The sequence below is a fragment of the Salmo salar genome, chromosome ssa12 (assembly GCF_905237065.1).
Source record: "Salmo salar chromosome ssa12, Ssal_v3.1, whole genome shotgun sequence".
Lineage (NCBI taxonomy): Eukaryota > Metazoa > Chordata > Actinopteri > Salmoniformes > Salmonidae > Salmo > Salmo salar.
In genome coordinates this window covers 256281-273062 of record NC_059453.1, presented here as the reverse complement: position 1 = coordinate 273062, position 16782 = coordinate 256281, and the positions used below count along the sequence as shown (strand labels likewise).

At 33.5% G+C, this 16782-nt stretch overlaps 1 protein-coding gene across 1 annotated transcript in view; it reads right to left on the bottom strand.

The window, feature by feature from the left end:
• The window catches only part of LOC106607567 (regulator of G-protein signaling 11), a 228398-nt gene that overhangs the window by 104152 nt on the left and 107464 nt on the right, over positions 1 to 16782 (bottom strand). Inside the window, exons 7-8 of the mRNA XM_045690465.1 lie at positions 4183 to 4259; positions 3944 to 4025 (exon numbers count right to left, since the gene is read on the bottom strand). Of these exons, the coding sequence (XP_045546421.1) occupies positions 3944 to 4025; positions 4183 to 4259 (159 nt within the window). The remainder of the gene's footprint in view (positions 1 to 3943; positions 4026 to 4182; positions 4260 to 16782) is intronic.

The following is a 16782-nucleotide window of genomic DNA, read 5'->3' as shown; positions in this document are numbered from 1 at the left end:
TGAGTGAGCCCACTCCCTTGGCTGAGAAGCAACCCCACACATGAATGGCCTCAGGATGCTTTACTGTTGGCATGACACAGGACTGATGGTAACGCTCACCTTGTCTTCTCCGGACAAGCTTTTTTCCGGATGCCCCAAACAATCGGAAAGGGGATTCATCAAAGAAAATTACTTTACTTCAGTCCTCAGCAATCCAATCCCTGTACCTTTTGCAGAATATCAGTCTGTCCCTGATGTTTTTCCTGGAGAGAAGTGGCTTCTTTGCTGCCCTTCTTGACACCAGGCCATCCTCCAAAAGTCTTTGCCTCATTGTGCGTGCAGATGCGCTCACACCTGCCTGCTGCCATTCCTGAACAAGCTCTGTACTGGCGGTGCCCTGATCCCGCAGCTGAATCAACTTTAGGAGATGGTCCCGGCGCTTGCTGGACTTTCTTGGGCGCCCTGAAGCCTTCTTCACAACAATTGAACCGCTCTCCTTGAAGTTCTTGATGATCCGATAAATGGTTGATTTAGGTGCAATCTTACTGGCAGCAATATCCTTGCCTGTGAAGCTCTTTTTGTGCAAAGCAATGATGACGGCACATGTTTCCTTGCAGCTAACCATGGTTGACAGAGGAAGAACAATGATTCCAAGCACCACCCTCCTTTTGAAGCTTCCAGTCTGTTTTTTCAAACTCAATCAGCATGACAGAGAGATCTCCAGCCTTGTCCTCGTCAACACTCACACCTGTGTTAACGAGAGAATCACTGACATGATGTCAGCTGGTCCTTTTGTGGCAGGGCTGAAATGCAGTGGAAATGTTTTTTTGGGGATTCAGTTCATTTGCATGGCAAAGAGGGACTTTGCAATTAATTGCAATTCATCTGATCACTCTTCATAACATTAGGGAGTTTATGCAAATTCCCATCATACAAACTGAGGCAGCAGACTTTGTGAAAATGTATATTTGTGTGTCATTCTCAAAACTTTTGGCCACGACTGTACATGGGATGGGACGGGACAAGACAAAAACACACACACACACACACACACACACACACACACACACACACACACACACACACACACACACACACACACACACACACACACACACACACACACACACACACACACACACAGTCAGCCAGCCAGCCAGCCAGCCAGCCAGCCAGCCAGCCAGCTAGCTAGCTAGCTCTGAGAGAGAGTGTGAGCACTTAGCCCTGGTCATGTTTTCCACTCTATTTCCTCCATCTTTATTCCCTCCATTCTCTCCTTTCCTCTCCTCCTCACTCTTTAATTCATGAGAATTATGGAACAGAAGAGAGAGTGCACTCTCCACTCTCGCCTCCTCACCTTCTCTCCTCTCCTCATCTCCCTCCCCTCCACTCTCTCCTCCTCACCCTCTCACCCACTCTCCTCCTCTCCCTCTCACCCTCTCTCCTCTCCTCATCTCCCTCCCCTCCACTCTCTCCTCCTCTCCCTCTCACCCTCTCTCCTCTCCTCATCTCCCTCCCCTCCACTCTCTCCTCCTCTCCCTCTCACCCTCTCTCCTCTCCTCATCTCCCTCCCCTCCACTCTCTCCTCCCCTCCCTCTATACCCACTCTCCTCCCCTCATCTCACTCCCCTCCACCCTCTCTCCACCTCTCCCTCTCACCTTCTCTCCTCCCCTCATCTTCCTCAACTCCACTCTCTCCTCCCCTCATCTTCCTCAACTCCACTCTCTCCTCCCCTCATCTCACTCCCCTCCACTCTCTCCTCCTTTCCCTCTATACCCTCTCTCCTCCTCTCCCTCTATACCCACTCTCCTCCCCTCATCTCACTCCCCTCCACCCTCTCTCCACCTCTCCCTCTCACCCTCTCTCCTCCCCTCCCTCTCACCCTCTCTCCTCCCCTCCACTGTCTCTCCTCCTCTCCCTCTATACCCTTTCGCCCTCTCTCCTCCCCTCCACTGTCTCCTCCTCTCTCTCTCGCCCTCTCCTCCCCTCATCTCCCTCCCCTCCACTGTCTCCTCCTCTCTCTCTCGCCCTCTCTCCTCCCCTCATCTCCCTCCCCTCCACTGTCTCTCCTCCTTTCCCTCTATACCCTCTCGCCCTCTCTCCTCCCCTCCACTGTCTCCTCCTCTATCTCTCGCCCTCTCTCCTCCCCTCATCTCGCTCTCCTCCCCTCACCTCTCCTCCTTGTCTCTATACCCCCTCTCCTCTCCTCTCCCTCCCTCCCTCTCTACCCTTATATCTATTTTCCAGCTGAAGGTTTTAACAGATGACATCTTAATATTTTGTGTCTGAGACAGTTAAACTGGACTGGGTTAGACTGATCTGGCCTGGGTTAGACTGATCTGGCCTGGGTCTGGGTTAGACTGATCTGGCCTGGGTCTGGGTTAGACTGATCTGGCCTGGGTCTGGGTTCGACTGATCTGGTCTGTAGTAGTACTAGTAGTATAGTAGTAGTAGTAGTAGTAGTAGTAGTAGTAGTAGTAGTAGTAGTAGCAGTATAGCAGTAGTATCAGTGTAGTAGCAGTAGTAGTAATAATAATAGTAGTCTAGTAGTAGTAGTAGAAATAGTAATACATTTACATTTACATTTTAGTCATTTAGCAGACGCTCTTATCCAGAGCGACTTACAGTAGTGAATCCATACATTTCATTTCATGCATTTTTTAAAAATTGTAATAATAAAAAAAGAATTGTACTGGCTCCCCATGGGAATCGAACCCACAACCCTGGCGTTGCACACACCATGCTGGCATTGCAAACACCATGCTCTACCAACTGAGCCACATGGAAGGTATAATAGTTGTAGTATAGTAGTAGTAATATTAGTAGCCGTAGCAGTAGTAGCAGTAATATTAGTAAAATTAGTAGTAGTAGTAGTCATAGTAGTAGTATAATAGTAGTAGCAAAGTAGTAGTATAGTAGCAGTATAGTAGTAGTAGTCATAGTTGTAGTATAGAAGTATAGTTGTAGTATAGTGGTAATATAGTAGTAGTAATAGTAGTAGTAATAGTGGTAGTAGTCTAGCAGTGGTAGTAGTAGTGTAGTAGTATACTAGTAGTATATTAGTAGTAGAAATAGTAATAGTTGTAGTATAGTAGTAGTAAAGTAGTAGTATAGTAGTAGTAATAGTAGTAGTTGTAGTATAGTAGTAGTATAGTAGTCTAGTAGTAGTAGTGTAGTAAAGTAGTAGTATAGTAGTAGTAGTCATAGCATAGTCATAGTATAGTGGTAGTAGTAGCAGTATAGTAATAGTAGTCATAGTTGTAGTATAGAAGTATAGTTGTAGTATAGTGGTAGTATAGTAGTAGTAGTAGTAGTAGTAGTAGTGTAGGTGTCTAGTAGTAGTAGTGTAGTAAAGTAGTAGTATAGTAGTAGAAATTGTAATAGTCGTATTATAGTAGTATAGCATAGTTGTATTATAGTAGTATAGTAGTAGTCCGGTAGTAGTAGTAGTAGTAGTAGTAGTAGTAGTGTAGTAGTCTAGTAGTAGTAGTGTAGTAAAGTAGTAGTTGTAGTAGTAGTAGTGTAGTAGTCTGGTAGTAGTGGTGTAGTAAAGTAGTAGTATAGTAGTAGAAATTGTAATAGTCATATTATAGTAGTATAGTAGTAGTCCGGTAGTAGTACAGTAGTAGTCTAGTAGTAGTATAGTAGTGGTATAGTTGTAGTCCAGTAATAGTATAGTGGCAGTATAGTAGTATGGTAGTAGTATAGTAGTATACTAGTAGTAGTATAGTAGTAGTATAGTAGTAGTAGTAGTAGTAGTGTAGTAGTCTAGTAGTAGTAGTGTAGTAAAGTAGTAGTATAGTAGTAGAAATTGTAATAGTCATATTATAGTAGTATAGCATAGTTGTATTATAGTAGTATAGCAGTAGTATAGCAGTAGTATAGTAGTAGTATAGCAGTAGTATAGTAGTAGTATAGTAGTAGTATAGCAGTAGTATAGTATTAGTATAGTGGCCTATTTACACATGGTTTGTTGATCAGCCAGTAGGCTTGCTCCTGACACTCCAGAACGATACGGTCAGCCTTCTTTCTCTGCTTTGAGGCCCTGCACACACAGACACAGAGAGAGACACAGGGTTAGAGAGGTGAGTGTGTGTGTGTGTGTCGGAGGTGTGTGTGTGTGTGTGTGTGTGTGTGTGTGTGTGTGTGTGTGTGTGTGTGTGTGTGTGTGTGTGTGTGTGTGTGTGTGTGTGTGTCGTTACCTGAGCTGTTCTCTAGCCTGCATCACCACAAAGTCCCAGGTGTGGTTAATCCTCTTGTTCAGGACGCTGTAGTTCTCCTGAAGAGGAGAGGAGATCAGAAGGACGGTTAGTGATCCTACTGATGGACAGAGGAGGAGATCAGAAGGACAGCTAGTGATGATCCTACTGATGGACAGAGAGGAGATGAGAAGGACAGAAGGACGGTTAGTGATATCTTACTGACGGACAGAGGAGAGGAGATCAGAAGGACGGTTAGTGATCCTACTGATGGACAGAGGAGAGGAGATGAGAAGGACAGAAGGACGGTTAGTGATCCTACTGACGGACAGAGGAGAGGAGATCAGAAGGACAGTTAGTGATCCTACTGATGGACAGAGGAGAGGAGATGAGAAGGACAGAAGGACGGTTAGTCATCCTACTGATGGACAGAGGAGATGAGAAGGACAGAAGGACGGTTAGTGATCCTACTGATGGACAGAGGAGAGGCGATGAGAAGGACAGAAGGACGGTTAGTGATCCTGCTGATGGACAGAGGAGAGGAGATGAGAAGGACAAAAGGACGGTTAGTGATCCTACTGATGGACAGAGGAGAGGAGATGAGAAGGACAGAGAACGGTTAGTGATCCTACTGATGGACAGAGGAGAGGAGATGAGAAGGACGGCTAGTGATCCTACTGATGGACAGAGGAGAGGAGATGAGAAGGGCAGAAGGACGGTTAGTGATATCCTACTGACGGACAGAGGAGAGGAGATGAGAAGGACAGAAGGACAGAAGGACGGTTAGTGATCCTACTGATGGACAGAGGAGAGGAGATGAGAAAGACAGAAGGACGGTTATTGATCCTACTGATGGACAGACAGACAGTGTAGATAGGAAAGGTTTACTAAAGGTTTAGTAAAGGTTTAGTAAAGGTTTAGTAAAGGTTTACGAAAGGTTTAGTAAAGGGTTAATACAGGTTTAGTAAATGTTTAGTAAAGGGTTAATATAGGTTTAGTAAAGGGTTAATACAGGTTTGGTAAAGGGTTAATACAGGATTAGTAAATGTTTAGTAAAGGGTTAATACAGGTTGAGTAAAGGTTTAGTAAAGGGTTAATACAGGTTTAGTAAATGTTTAGTAAAGGGTTAATACAGGTTTAGTAAAGGGTTAATACAGGTTAGTAAATGTTTAGTAAAGGGTTAATACAGGGTTAGTAAATGTTTAGTAAAGGGTTAACACAGGTTTAGTAAAGGTTTGGTAAATGGTTAATATAAGTTTAGTAAATGTTTAGTAAAGGGTTAATACAGGTTTATTAAAGCTTTAGTAAAGGGGTAATACAAGTTTAGTAAATGTTTAGTAAAGGGTTAATACAGGTTTAGTAAATGTTTAGTAAATGTTTAGTAAAGGGTTAATACAGGTTAGTAAATGTTTTGTAAAGGGTTAATACAGGTTTAGTAAAGGGTTAATACAGGTTTATTAAATGTTTAGTAAAGGGTTAATACAGGTTTATTAAAGGGTTAATACAGGTTTAGTAAAGGTTTAGTAAAGGGTTAACACAGGTTAGTAAATGTTTAGTAAAGGGTTAATACAGGTTTAGTAAATGTTCAGTAAAGGGTTAATACAGGTTTAGTAAAGGGTTAATACAGCTTTAGTAAAGGGTTAATACAGGTTAGTAAATGTTTAGTAAAGGGTTAATACAGGTTAGTACATTTTTAGTAAAGGGTTAATACAAGTTAGTAAATGTTTAGTAAATGTTTAGTAAAGGGTTAATGCAGGTTTAGTAAATGTTTAGTAAAGGGTTAATACAGGTTTAGTAAAGGGTTAGTACAGGGTTAATACAGGTTTAGTAAAGGGTTAATACAGGTTTGGTAAAGGGTTAATACAGGATTAGTAAATGTTTAGTAAAGGTTTAGTAAAGGTTTACGAAAGGTTTAGTAAAGGGTTAATACAGGTTTAGTAAATGTTTAGTAAAGGGTTAATATAGGTTTAGTAAAGGGTTAATACAGGTTTGGTAAAGGGTTAATACAGGATTAGTAAATGTTTAGTAAAGGGTTAATACAGGTTGAGTAAAGGTTTAGTAAAGGGTTAATACAGGTTAGTAAATGTTTAGTAAAGGGTTAATACAGGGTTAGTAAATGTTTAGTAAAGGGTTAACACAGGTTTAGTAAAGGTTTGGTAAATGGTTAATATAAGTTTAGTAAATGTTTAGTAAAGGGTTAATACAGGTTTAGTAAAGGTTTAGTAAAGGGGTAATACAAGTTTAGTAAATGTTTAGTAAAGGGTTAATACAGGTTTAGTAAATGTTTAGTAAATGTTTAGTAAAGGGTTAATACAGGTTAGTAAATGTTTTGTAAAGGGTTAATACAGGTTTAGTAAAGGGTTAATACAGGTTTAGTAAAAGGTTAATACAGGTTTAGTAAAGGTTTAGTAAAGGGTTAACACAGGTTAGTAAATGTTTAGTAAAGGGTTAATACAGGTTTAGTAAAGGGGTAATACAGGTTTGGTAAAGGGTTAATACAGGATTAGTAAATGTTTAGTAAAGGTTTAGTAAAGGTTTACGAAAGGTTTAGTAAAGGGTTAATACAGGTTTAGTAAATGTTTAGTAAAGGGTTAATATAGGTTTAGTAAAGGGTTAATACAGGTTTGGTAAAGGGTTAATACAGGATTAGTAAATGTTTAGTAAAGGGTTAATACAGGTTGAGTAAAGGTTTAGTAAAGGGTTAATACAGGTTAGTAAATGTTTAGTAAAGGGTTAATACAGGGTTAGTAAATGTTTAGTAAAGGGTTAACACAGGTTTAGTAAAGGTTTGGTAAATGGTTAATATAAGTTTAGTAAATGTTTAGTAAAGGGTTAATACAGGTTTAGTAAAGGTTTAGTAAAGGGGTAATACAAGTTTAGTAAATGTTTAGTAAAGGGTTAATACAGGTTTAGTAAATGTTTAGTAAATGTTTAGTAAAGGGTTAATACAGGTTAGTAAATGTTTTGTAAAGGGTTAATACAGGTTTAGTAAAGGGTTAATACAGGTTTAGTAAAAGGTTAATACAGGTTTAGTAAAGGTTTAGTAAAGGGTTAACACAGGTTAGTAAATGTTTAGTAAAGGGTTAATACAGGTTTAGTAAATGTTCAGTAAAGGGTTAATACAGGTTTAGTAAAGTGTTAATACAGCTTTAGTAAAGGGTTAATACAGGTTAGTAAATGTTTAGTAAAGGGTTAATACAGGTTAGTACATTTTTAGTAAAGGGTTAATACAAGTTAGTAAATGTTTAGTAAATGTTTAGTAAAGGGTTAATGCAGGTTTAGTAAATGTTTAGTAAAGGGTTAATACAGGTTTAGTAAAGGGTTAGTACAGGGTTAATACAGGTTTAGTAAAGGTTTGGTAAAGGGTTAATACAGGTTTAGTAAATGTTTAGTAAAGGGTTAATACAGGTTTAGTAAAGGTTTAGTAAAGGGTTAATACAGGTTTAGTAAATGTTTAGTAAATGGTTAATACAGGTTTAGTAAAGGGTTAATACAGGTTTAGTAAAGGTTTGGTAATTGGTTAATATAAGTTTAGCAAATGTTTAGTAAAGGGTTAATACAGGTTTAGTAAAGGTTTAGTAAAGGGGTAATACAGGTTTAGTAAATGTTTAGTAAAGGGTCAATACAGGTTTAGTAAATGTTTAGTAAATGTTTAGTAAAGGGTTAATACAGGTTAGTAAATGTTTTGTAAAGGGTTAATACAGGTTAGTAAATGTTTAGTAAAGGGTTAAAACAGGTTTAGTAAAGGGTTAATACAGGTTTATTAAATGTTTAGTAAAGAGTTAATACAGGTAAGGTAAATGTTTAGTAAAGGGTTAATACAGGTTTAGTAAAGGGTTAATACAGGTTTGGTAAAGGGTTAATACAGGTTTAGTAAATGTTTAGTAAAGGGTTAATACAGGTTGAGTAAAAGGTTTAGTAAAGGGTTAATACAGGTTTAGTAAATGTTTAGTAAAGGGTTAATACAGGTTAGTAAACGTTTAGTAAAGGGTTAATATAGGGTTAGTAAATGTTTAGTAAAGGGTTAATACAGGTTTAGTAAAGGGTTAATACAGGTTTAGTAAAGGGTTAATACAGGTTTATTAAATGTTTAGTAAAGGGTTAATACAGGTTTAGTAAAGGTTTAGTAAAGGGTTAACACAGGTTAGTAAATGTTTAGTAAAGGGTTAATACAGGTTTAGTAAATGTTTAGTAAAGGGTTAATACAGGTTTAGTAAAGGGTTAATACAGCTTTAGTAAAGGGTTAATACAGGATGGTAAATGTTTAGTAAAGGGTTAATACAGGTTAGTACATTTTTAGTAAAGGGTTAATACAAGTTAGTAAATGTTTAGTAAATGTTTAGTAAAGGGTTAATACAGGTTTAGTAAATGTTTAGTAAAGGGTTAATACAGGTTTAGTAAAGGGTTAATACAGGTTAGTACATTTTTAGTAAAGGGTTAATACAAGTTAGTAAATGTTTAGTAAATGTTTAGTAAAGGGTTAATACAGGTTTAGTAAATGTTTAGTAAATGGTTAATACAGGTTTAGTAAAGTTTTGGTAAAGGGTTAATACAGGTTTAGTAAATGTTTAGTAAAGGGTTAATACAGGTTTAGTAAAGGGTTAATACAGGTTTAGTAAATGTTTAGTAAATGGTTAATACAGGTTTAGTAAAGGTTTGGTAAAGGGTTAATACAGGTTTAGTAAATGTTTAGTAAAGGGTTAATACAGGTTTAGTAATGGTTTAGTAAAGGGTTAATACAGGTTTAGTAAATGTTTAGTAAATGGTTAATACAGGTTTAGTAAAGGGTTAATACAGGTTAAGTAAAGGTTTGGTAAATGGTTAATATAAGTTTAGTAAATGTTTAGTAAAGGGTTAATACAGGTTTAGTAAAGGTTTAGTAAAGGGGTAATACAGGTTTAGTAAATGTTTAGTAAAGGGTTAATACAGGTTTAGTAAATGTTTAGTAAATGTTTAGTAAAGGGTTAATACAGGTTAGTAAATGTTTTGTAAAGGGTTAATACAGGTTAGTAAATGTTTAGTAAAGGGTTAATACAGGTTTAGTAAAGGGTTAATACAGGTTTATTAAATGTTTAGTAAAGAGTTAATACAGGTTTAGTAAATGTTTAGTAAAGGGTTAATACAGGTTTAGTAAAGGGTTAATACAGGTTTAGTAAAGGATTAATACAGGTTTAGTAAATGTTTAGTAAAGGGTTAATACAGGTTTAGTAAAGGGTTAATACAGGTTTAGTAAAGGGTTAATGGAGAAAGGTTTAGTAAAGGGTTAATACAGGTTTAGTAAAGGTTTAGTAAATGGTTAATACAGGTTTAGTAAAGGTTTGGTAAATGGTTAATATAAGTTTAGTAAATGTTTAGTAAAGGGTTAATACAGGTTTAGTAAAGGTTTAGTAAATGGTTAATACAGGTTTAGTAAATGTTTAGTAAAGGGTTAATACAGGTTTAGTAAAGGGTTAATACAGGTTTAGTAAATGTTTAGTAAAGGGTTAATACAGGTTTAGTAAATGTTTAGTAAAGGGTTAATACAGGTTTAGTAAATGTTTAGTAAAGGGGTAATACAGGTTTAGTAAATGTTTAGTAAAGGGTTAATACAGGTTTAGTAAATGTTTAGTAAATGTTTAGTAAAGGGTTAATACAGGTAAGTAAATGTTTTGTAAAGGGTTAATACAGGTTAGTAAATGTTTAGTAAAGGGTTAATACAGGTTTAGTAAAGGGTTAATACAGGTTTATTAAATGTTTAGTAAAGAGTTAATACAGGTTTAGTAAATGTTTAGTAAAGGGTTAATACAGGTTTAGTAAAGGGTTAATACAGGTTTAGTAAAGGATTAATACAGGTTTAGTAAATGTTTAGTAAAGGGTTAATACAGGTTTAGTAAATGTTTAGTAAAGGGTTAATACAGGTTTAGTAAAGGGTTAATACAGGTTTAGTAAAGAATTGGTAAATGGTTAATACAGGTTTAGTAAATGTTTAGTAAAGGGTTAATACAGGTTTAGTAAAGGTTTAGTAAATGGTTAATACAGGTTTAGTAAAGGTTTGGTAAATGGTTAATATAAGTTTAGTAAATGTTTAGTAAAGGGTTAATACAGGTTTAGTAAAGGTTTAGTAAAGGGTTAATACAGGTTTAGTAAATGTTTAGTAAAGGGTTAATACAGGTTTAGTAAAGGGTTAATACAGGTTTAGTAAATGTTTAGTAAAGGGTTAATACAGGTTTAGTAAATGTTTAGTAAAGGGTTAATACAGGTTTAGTAAATGTTTAGTAAAGGGGTAATACAGGTTTAGTAAATGTTTAGTAAAGGGTTAATACAGGTTTAGTAAATGTTTAGTAAATGTTTAGTAAAGGGTTAATACAGGTAAGTAAATGTTTTGTAAAGGGTTAATACAGGTTAGTAAATGTTTAGTAAATGGTTAATACAGGTTTATTAAATGTTTAGTAAAGAGTTAATACAGGTTTAGTAAATGTTTAGTAAAGGGTTAATACAGGTTTAGTAAAGGGGTAATACAGGTTTAGTAAATGTTCAGTAAAAGGGTTAATACAGGTTTAGTAAATGTTTAGTAAAGGGTTAATACAGGTTTAGTAAATGTTTAGTAAAGGGGTAATACAGGTTTAGTAAATGTTTAGTAAAGGGTTAATACAGGTTTAGTAAATGTTTAGTAAATGTTTAGTAAAGGGTTAATACAGGTAAGTAAATGTTTTGTAAAGGGTTAATACAGGTTAGTAAATGTTTAGTAAATGGTTAATACAGGTTTAGTAAAGGGTTAATACAGGTTTAGTAAAGGTTTGTTAAATGGTTAATATAAGTTTAGTAAATGTTTAGTAAAGGGTTAATACAGGTTTAGTAAAGGTTTAGTAAAGGGGTAATACAGGTTTAGTAAATGTTTAGTAAAGGGTTAATACAGGTTTAGTAAATGTTTAGTAAATGTTTAGTAAAGGGTTAATACAGGTTAGTAAATGTTTTTGTAAAGGGTTAATACAGGTTAGTAAATGTTTAGTAAAGGGTTAATACAGGTTTAGTAAAGAGTTAATACAGGTTTATTAAATGTTTAGTAAAGAGTTAATACAGGTTTAGTAAATGTTTAGTAAAGGGTTAATACAGGTTTAGTAAAGGGTTAATACAGGTTTAGTAAAGGATTAATACAGGTTTAGTAAATGTTTAGTAAAGGGTTAATACAGGTTTAGTAAATGTTTAGTAAAGGGTTAATACAGGTTTAGTTAATGTTAGTAAATGGTTAATACAGGTTTAGTAAAGGGTTAATACAGGTTTAGTAAAGGTTTGGTAAATGGTTAATATAAGTTTAGTAAATGTTTAGTAAAGGGTTAATACAGGTTTAGTAAAGGTTTAGTAAAGGATTAATACAGGTTTAGTTAATGTTAGTAAAGGGTTAATACAGGTTTAGTAAAGGGTTAATACAGTTTTAGTAAAGGTTTGGTAAATGGTTAATACAAGTTTAGTAAATGTTTAGTAAAGGGTTAATACAGGTTTAGTAAAGGTTTAGTAAAGGGTTAATACAGGTTTAGTAAATGTTTAGTAAAGGGTTAATACAGGTTTAGTAATGGTTTGGTAAAGGGTTAATACAGGTTTAGTACATTTTTAGTAAAGGGTTAATACAAGTTAGTAAATGTTTAGTAAATGTTTAGTAAAGGGTTAATACAGGTTTAGTAAATGTTTAGTAAAGGGTTAATACAGGTTTAGTAAAGGGTTAATACAGGTTTAGTAAATGTTTAGTAAATGGTTAATACAGGTTTAGTAAATGTTTGGTAAAGGGTTAATACAGGTTTAGTAAATGTTTAGTAAAGGGTTAATACAGGTTTAGTAATGGTTTAGTAAAGGGTTAATACAGGTTTAGTAAATGTTTAGTAAATGGTTAATACAGGTTTAGTAAAGGGTTAATACAGGTTTAGTAAAGGTTTGGTAAATGGTTAATATAAGTTTAGTAAATGTTTAGTAAAGGGTTAATACAGGTTTAGTAAAGGTTTAGTAAAGGGGTAATACAGGTTTAGTAAATGTTTAGTAAAGGGTTAATACAGGTTTAGTAAATGTTTAGTAAAGGGTTAATACAGGTTAGTAAATGTTTAGTAAAGGGTTAATACAGGTTTAGTAAAGGGTTAATACAGGTTTATTAAATGTTTAGTAAAGAGTTAATACAGGTAAGGTAAATGTTTAGTAAAGGGTTAATACAGGTTTAGCAAAGGGTTAATACAGGTTTGGTAAAGGGTTAATACAGGTTTAGTAAATGTTTAATACAGGTTGAGTAAAGGTTTAGTAAAGGGTTAATACAGGTTTAGTAAATGTTTAGTAAAGGGTTAATACAGGTTTAGTAAAGGGTTAATACAGATTTAGTAAAGGATTAATACAGGTTTAGTAAATGTTTAGTAAAGGGTTAATACAGGTTTAGTAAAGGGTTAATACAGGTTTATTAAATGTTTAGTAAAAGAGTTAATACAGGTTTAGTAAATGTTTAGTAAAGGGTTAATACAGGTTTACTAAAGGGTTAATACAGGTTTAGTAAAGGTTTAGTAAATGGTTAATACAGGTTTAGTAAAGGGTTAATACAGGTTTAGTAAAGGTTTGGTAAATGGTTAATATAAGTTTAGTAAATGTTTAGTAAAGGGTTAATACAGGTTTAGTAAAGGTTTAGTAAAGGGTTAATACAGGTTTAGTAAATGTTTAGTAAAGGGTTAATACAGGTTTAGTAAAGGGTTAATACAGGTTTAGTAAATGTTTAGTAAAGGGTTAATACAGGTTTAGTAAATGTTTAGTAAAGGGTTAATACAGGTTTAGTAAATGTTTAGTAAAAGGGGTAATACAGGTTTAGTAAATGTTTAGTAAAGGGTTAATACAGGTTTAGTAAATGTTTAGTAAATGTTTAGTAAAGGGGTAATACAGGTTTTAGTAAATGTTTAGTAAAGGGTTAATACAGGTTTAGTAATGGTTTGGTAAAGGGTTAATACAGGTTTAGTAAATTTTTTAGTAAAGGGTTAATACAAGTTAGTAAATGTTTAGTAAATGTTTAGTAAAGGGTTAATACAGGTTTAGTAAATGTTTAGTAAAGGGTTAATACAGTTTTAGTAAAGGGTTAATACAGGTTTAGTAAATGTTTAGTAAATGGTTAATACAGGTTTAGTAAATGTTTGGTAAAGGGTTAATACAGGTTTAGTAAATGTTTAGTAAAGGGTTAATACAGGTTTAGTAATGGTTTAGTAAATGGTTAATACAGGTTTTAGTAAAGGTTTGATAAATGGTTAATATAAGTTTAGTAAATGTTTAGTAAAGGGTTAATACAGGTTTAGTAAAGGTTTAGTAAAGGGGTAATACAGGTTTAGTAAATGTTTAGTAAAGGGTTAATACAGGTTTAGTAAATGTTTAGTAAATGTTTAGTAAAGGGTTAATACAGGTTAGTAAATGTTTTGTAAAGGGTTAATACAGGTTAGTAAATGTTTAGTAAAGGGTTAATACAGGTTTAGTAAATGTTTAGTAAAGGGTTAATACAGATTTAGTAAAGGGTTAATACAGGTTAGTAAACGTTTAGTAAAGGGTTAATATAGGGTTAGTAAATGTTTAGTAAAGGGTTAATACAGGTTTAGTAAAGGGTTAATACAGGTTTAGTAAAGGTTTGGTAAATGGTTAATATAAGTTTAGTAAATGTTTAGTAAAGGGTTAATACAGGTTTAGTAAAGGTTTAGTAAAGGGGTAATACAGGTTTAGTAAATGTTTAGTAAATGTTTAGTAAAGGTTAATACAGGTAAGTAAATGTTTTGTAAAGGGTTAATACAGGTTAGTAAATGTTTAGTAAATGGTTAATACAGGTTTATTAAATGTTTAGTAAAGAGTTAATACAGGTTTAGTAAATGTTTAGTAAAGGGTTAATACGGTTTAGTAAAGGGGTAATACAGGTTTAGTAAATGTTTAGTAAAGGATTAATACAGGTTTAGTAAATGTTTAGTAAAGGGTTAATACAGGTTTAGTAAATGTTTAGTAAAGGGTTAATACAGGTTTAGTAAAGGGTTAATACAGGTTTAGTAAAGAATTGGTAAATGGTTAATACAGGTTTAGTAAATGTTTAGTAAAGGGTTAATACAGGTTTAGTAAAGGTTTGGTAAAGGGTTAATACAGGTTTAGTAAATGTTTAGTAAAGGGTTAATACAGGTTTAGTAAAGGTTTAGTAAATGGTTAATACAGGTTTAGTAAAGGGTTAATACAGGTTTAGTAAAGGTTTGGTAAATGGTTAATATAAGTTTAGTAAATGTTTAGTAAAGGGTTAATACAGGTTTAGTAAAGGGTTAATACAGGTTTAGTAAATGTTTAGTAAAGGGTTAATACAGGTTTAGTAAAGGGTTAATACAGGATTAGTAAATGTTTAGTAAAGGGTTAATACAGGTTTAGTAAATGTTTAGTAAAGGGGTAATACAGGTTTAGTAAATGTTTAGTAAAGGGTTAATACAGGTTTAGTAAATGTTTAGTAAAGGGTTAATACAGGTTTAGTAAAGGGTTAATACAGGTTTAGTAAATGTTTAGTAAAGGGTTAATACAGGTTTAGTAAAGGTTTAGTAAAGGGTTAATACAGGTTTAGTAAATGTTTAGTAAATGGTTAATACAGGTTTAGTAAAGGGTTAATACAGGTTTAGTAAAGGTTTGGTAATTGGTTAATATAAGTTTAGCAAATGTTTAGTAAAGGGTTAATACAGGTTTAGTAAAGGTTTAGTAAAGGGGTAATACAGGTTTAGTAAATGTTTAGTAAAGGGTCAATACAGGTTTAGTAAATGTTTAGTAAATGTTTAGTAAAGGGTTAATACAGGTTAGTAAATGTTTTGTAAAGGGTTAATACAGGTTAGTAAATGTTTAGTAAAGGGTTAAAACAGGTTTAGTAAAGGGTTAATACAGGTTTATTAAATGTTTAGTAAAGAGTTAATACAGGTAAGGTAAATGTTTAGTAAAGGGTTAATACAGGTTTAGTAAAGGGTTAATACAGGTTTGGTAAAGGGTTAATACAGGTTTAGTAAATGTTTAGTAAAGGGTTAATACAGGTTGAGTAAAGGTTTAGTAAAGGGTTAATACAGGTTTAGTAAATGTTTAGTAAAGGGTTAATACAGGTTAGTAAACGTTTAGTAAAGGGTTAATATAGGGTTAGTAAATGTTTAGTAAAGGGTTAATACAGGTTTAGTAAAGGGTTAATACAGGTTTAGTAAAGGGTTAATACAGGTTTATTAAATGTTTAGTAAAGGGTTAATACAGGTTTAGTAAAGGTTTAGTAAAGGGTTAACACAGGTTAGTAAATGTTTAGTAAAGGGTTAATACAGGTTTAGTAAATGTTTAGTAAAGGGTTAATACAGGTTTAGTAAAGGGTTAATACAGCTTTAGTAAAGGGTTAATACAGGATGGTAAATGTTTAGTAAAGGGTTAATACAGGTTAGTACATTTTTAGTAAAGGGTTAATACAAGTTAGTAAATGTTTAGTAAATGTTTAGTAAAGGGTTAATACAGGTTTAGTAAATGTTTAGTAAAGGGTTAATACAGGTTTAGTAAAGGGTTAATACAGGTTAGTACATTTTTAGTAAAGGGTTAATACAAGTTAGTAAATGTTTAGTAAATGTTTAGTAAAGGGTTAATACAGGTTTAGTAAATGTTTAGTAAATGGTTAATACAGGTTTAGTAAAGTTTTGGTAAAGGGTTAATACAGGTTTAGTAAATGTTTAGTAAAGGGTTAATACAGGTTTAGTAAAGGGTTAATACAGGTTTAGTAAATGTTTAGTAAATGGTTAATACAGGTTTAGTAAAGGTTTGGTAAAGGGTTAATACAGGTTTAGTAAATGTTTAGTAAAGGGTTAATACAGGTTTAGTAATGGTTTAGTAAAAGGGTTAATACAGGTTTAGTAAATGTTTAGTAAATGGTTAATACAGGTTTAGTAAAGGGTTAATACAGGTTAAGTAAAAGGTTTGGTAAATGGTTAATATAAGTTTAGTAAATGTTTAGTAAAGGGTTAATACAGGTTTAGTAAAGGTTTAGTAAAGGGGTAATACAGGTTTAGTAAATGTTTAGTAAAGGGTTAATACAGGTTTAGTAAATGTTTAGTAAATGTTTAGTAAAGGGTTAATACAGGTTAGTAAATGTTTTGTAAAGGGTTAATACAGGTTAGTAAATGTTTAGTAAAGGGTTAATACAGGTTTAGTAAAGGGTTAATACAGGTTTATTAAATGTTTAGTAAAGAGTTAATACAGGTTTAGTAAATGTTTAGTAAAGGGTTAATACAGGTTTAGTAAAGGGTTAATACAGGTTTAGTAAAGGATTAATACAGGTTTAGTAAATGTTTAGTAAAGGGTTAATACAGGTTTAGTAAAGGGTTAATACAGGTTTAGTAAAGGGTTAATACAGGTTTAGTAAAGAATTGGTAAATGGTTAATACAGGTTTAGTAAATGTTTAGTAAAGGGTTAATACAGGTTTAGTAAAGGTTTAGTAAATGGTTAATACAGGTTTAGTAAAGGTTTGGTAAATGGTTAATATAAGTTTAGTAAATGTTTAGTAAAGGGTTAATACAGGTTTAGTAAAGGTTTAGTAAATGGTTAATACAGGTTTAGTAAATGTTTAGTAAAGGGTTAATACAGGTTTA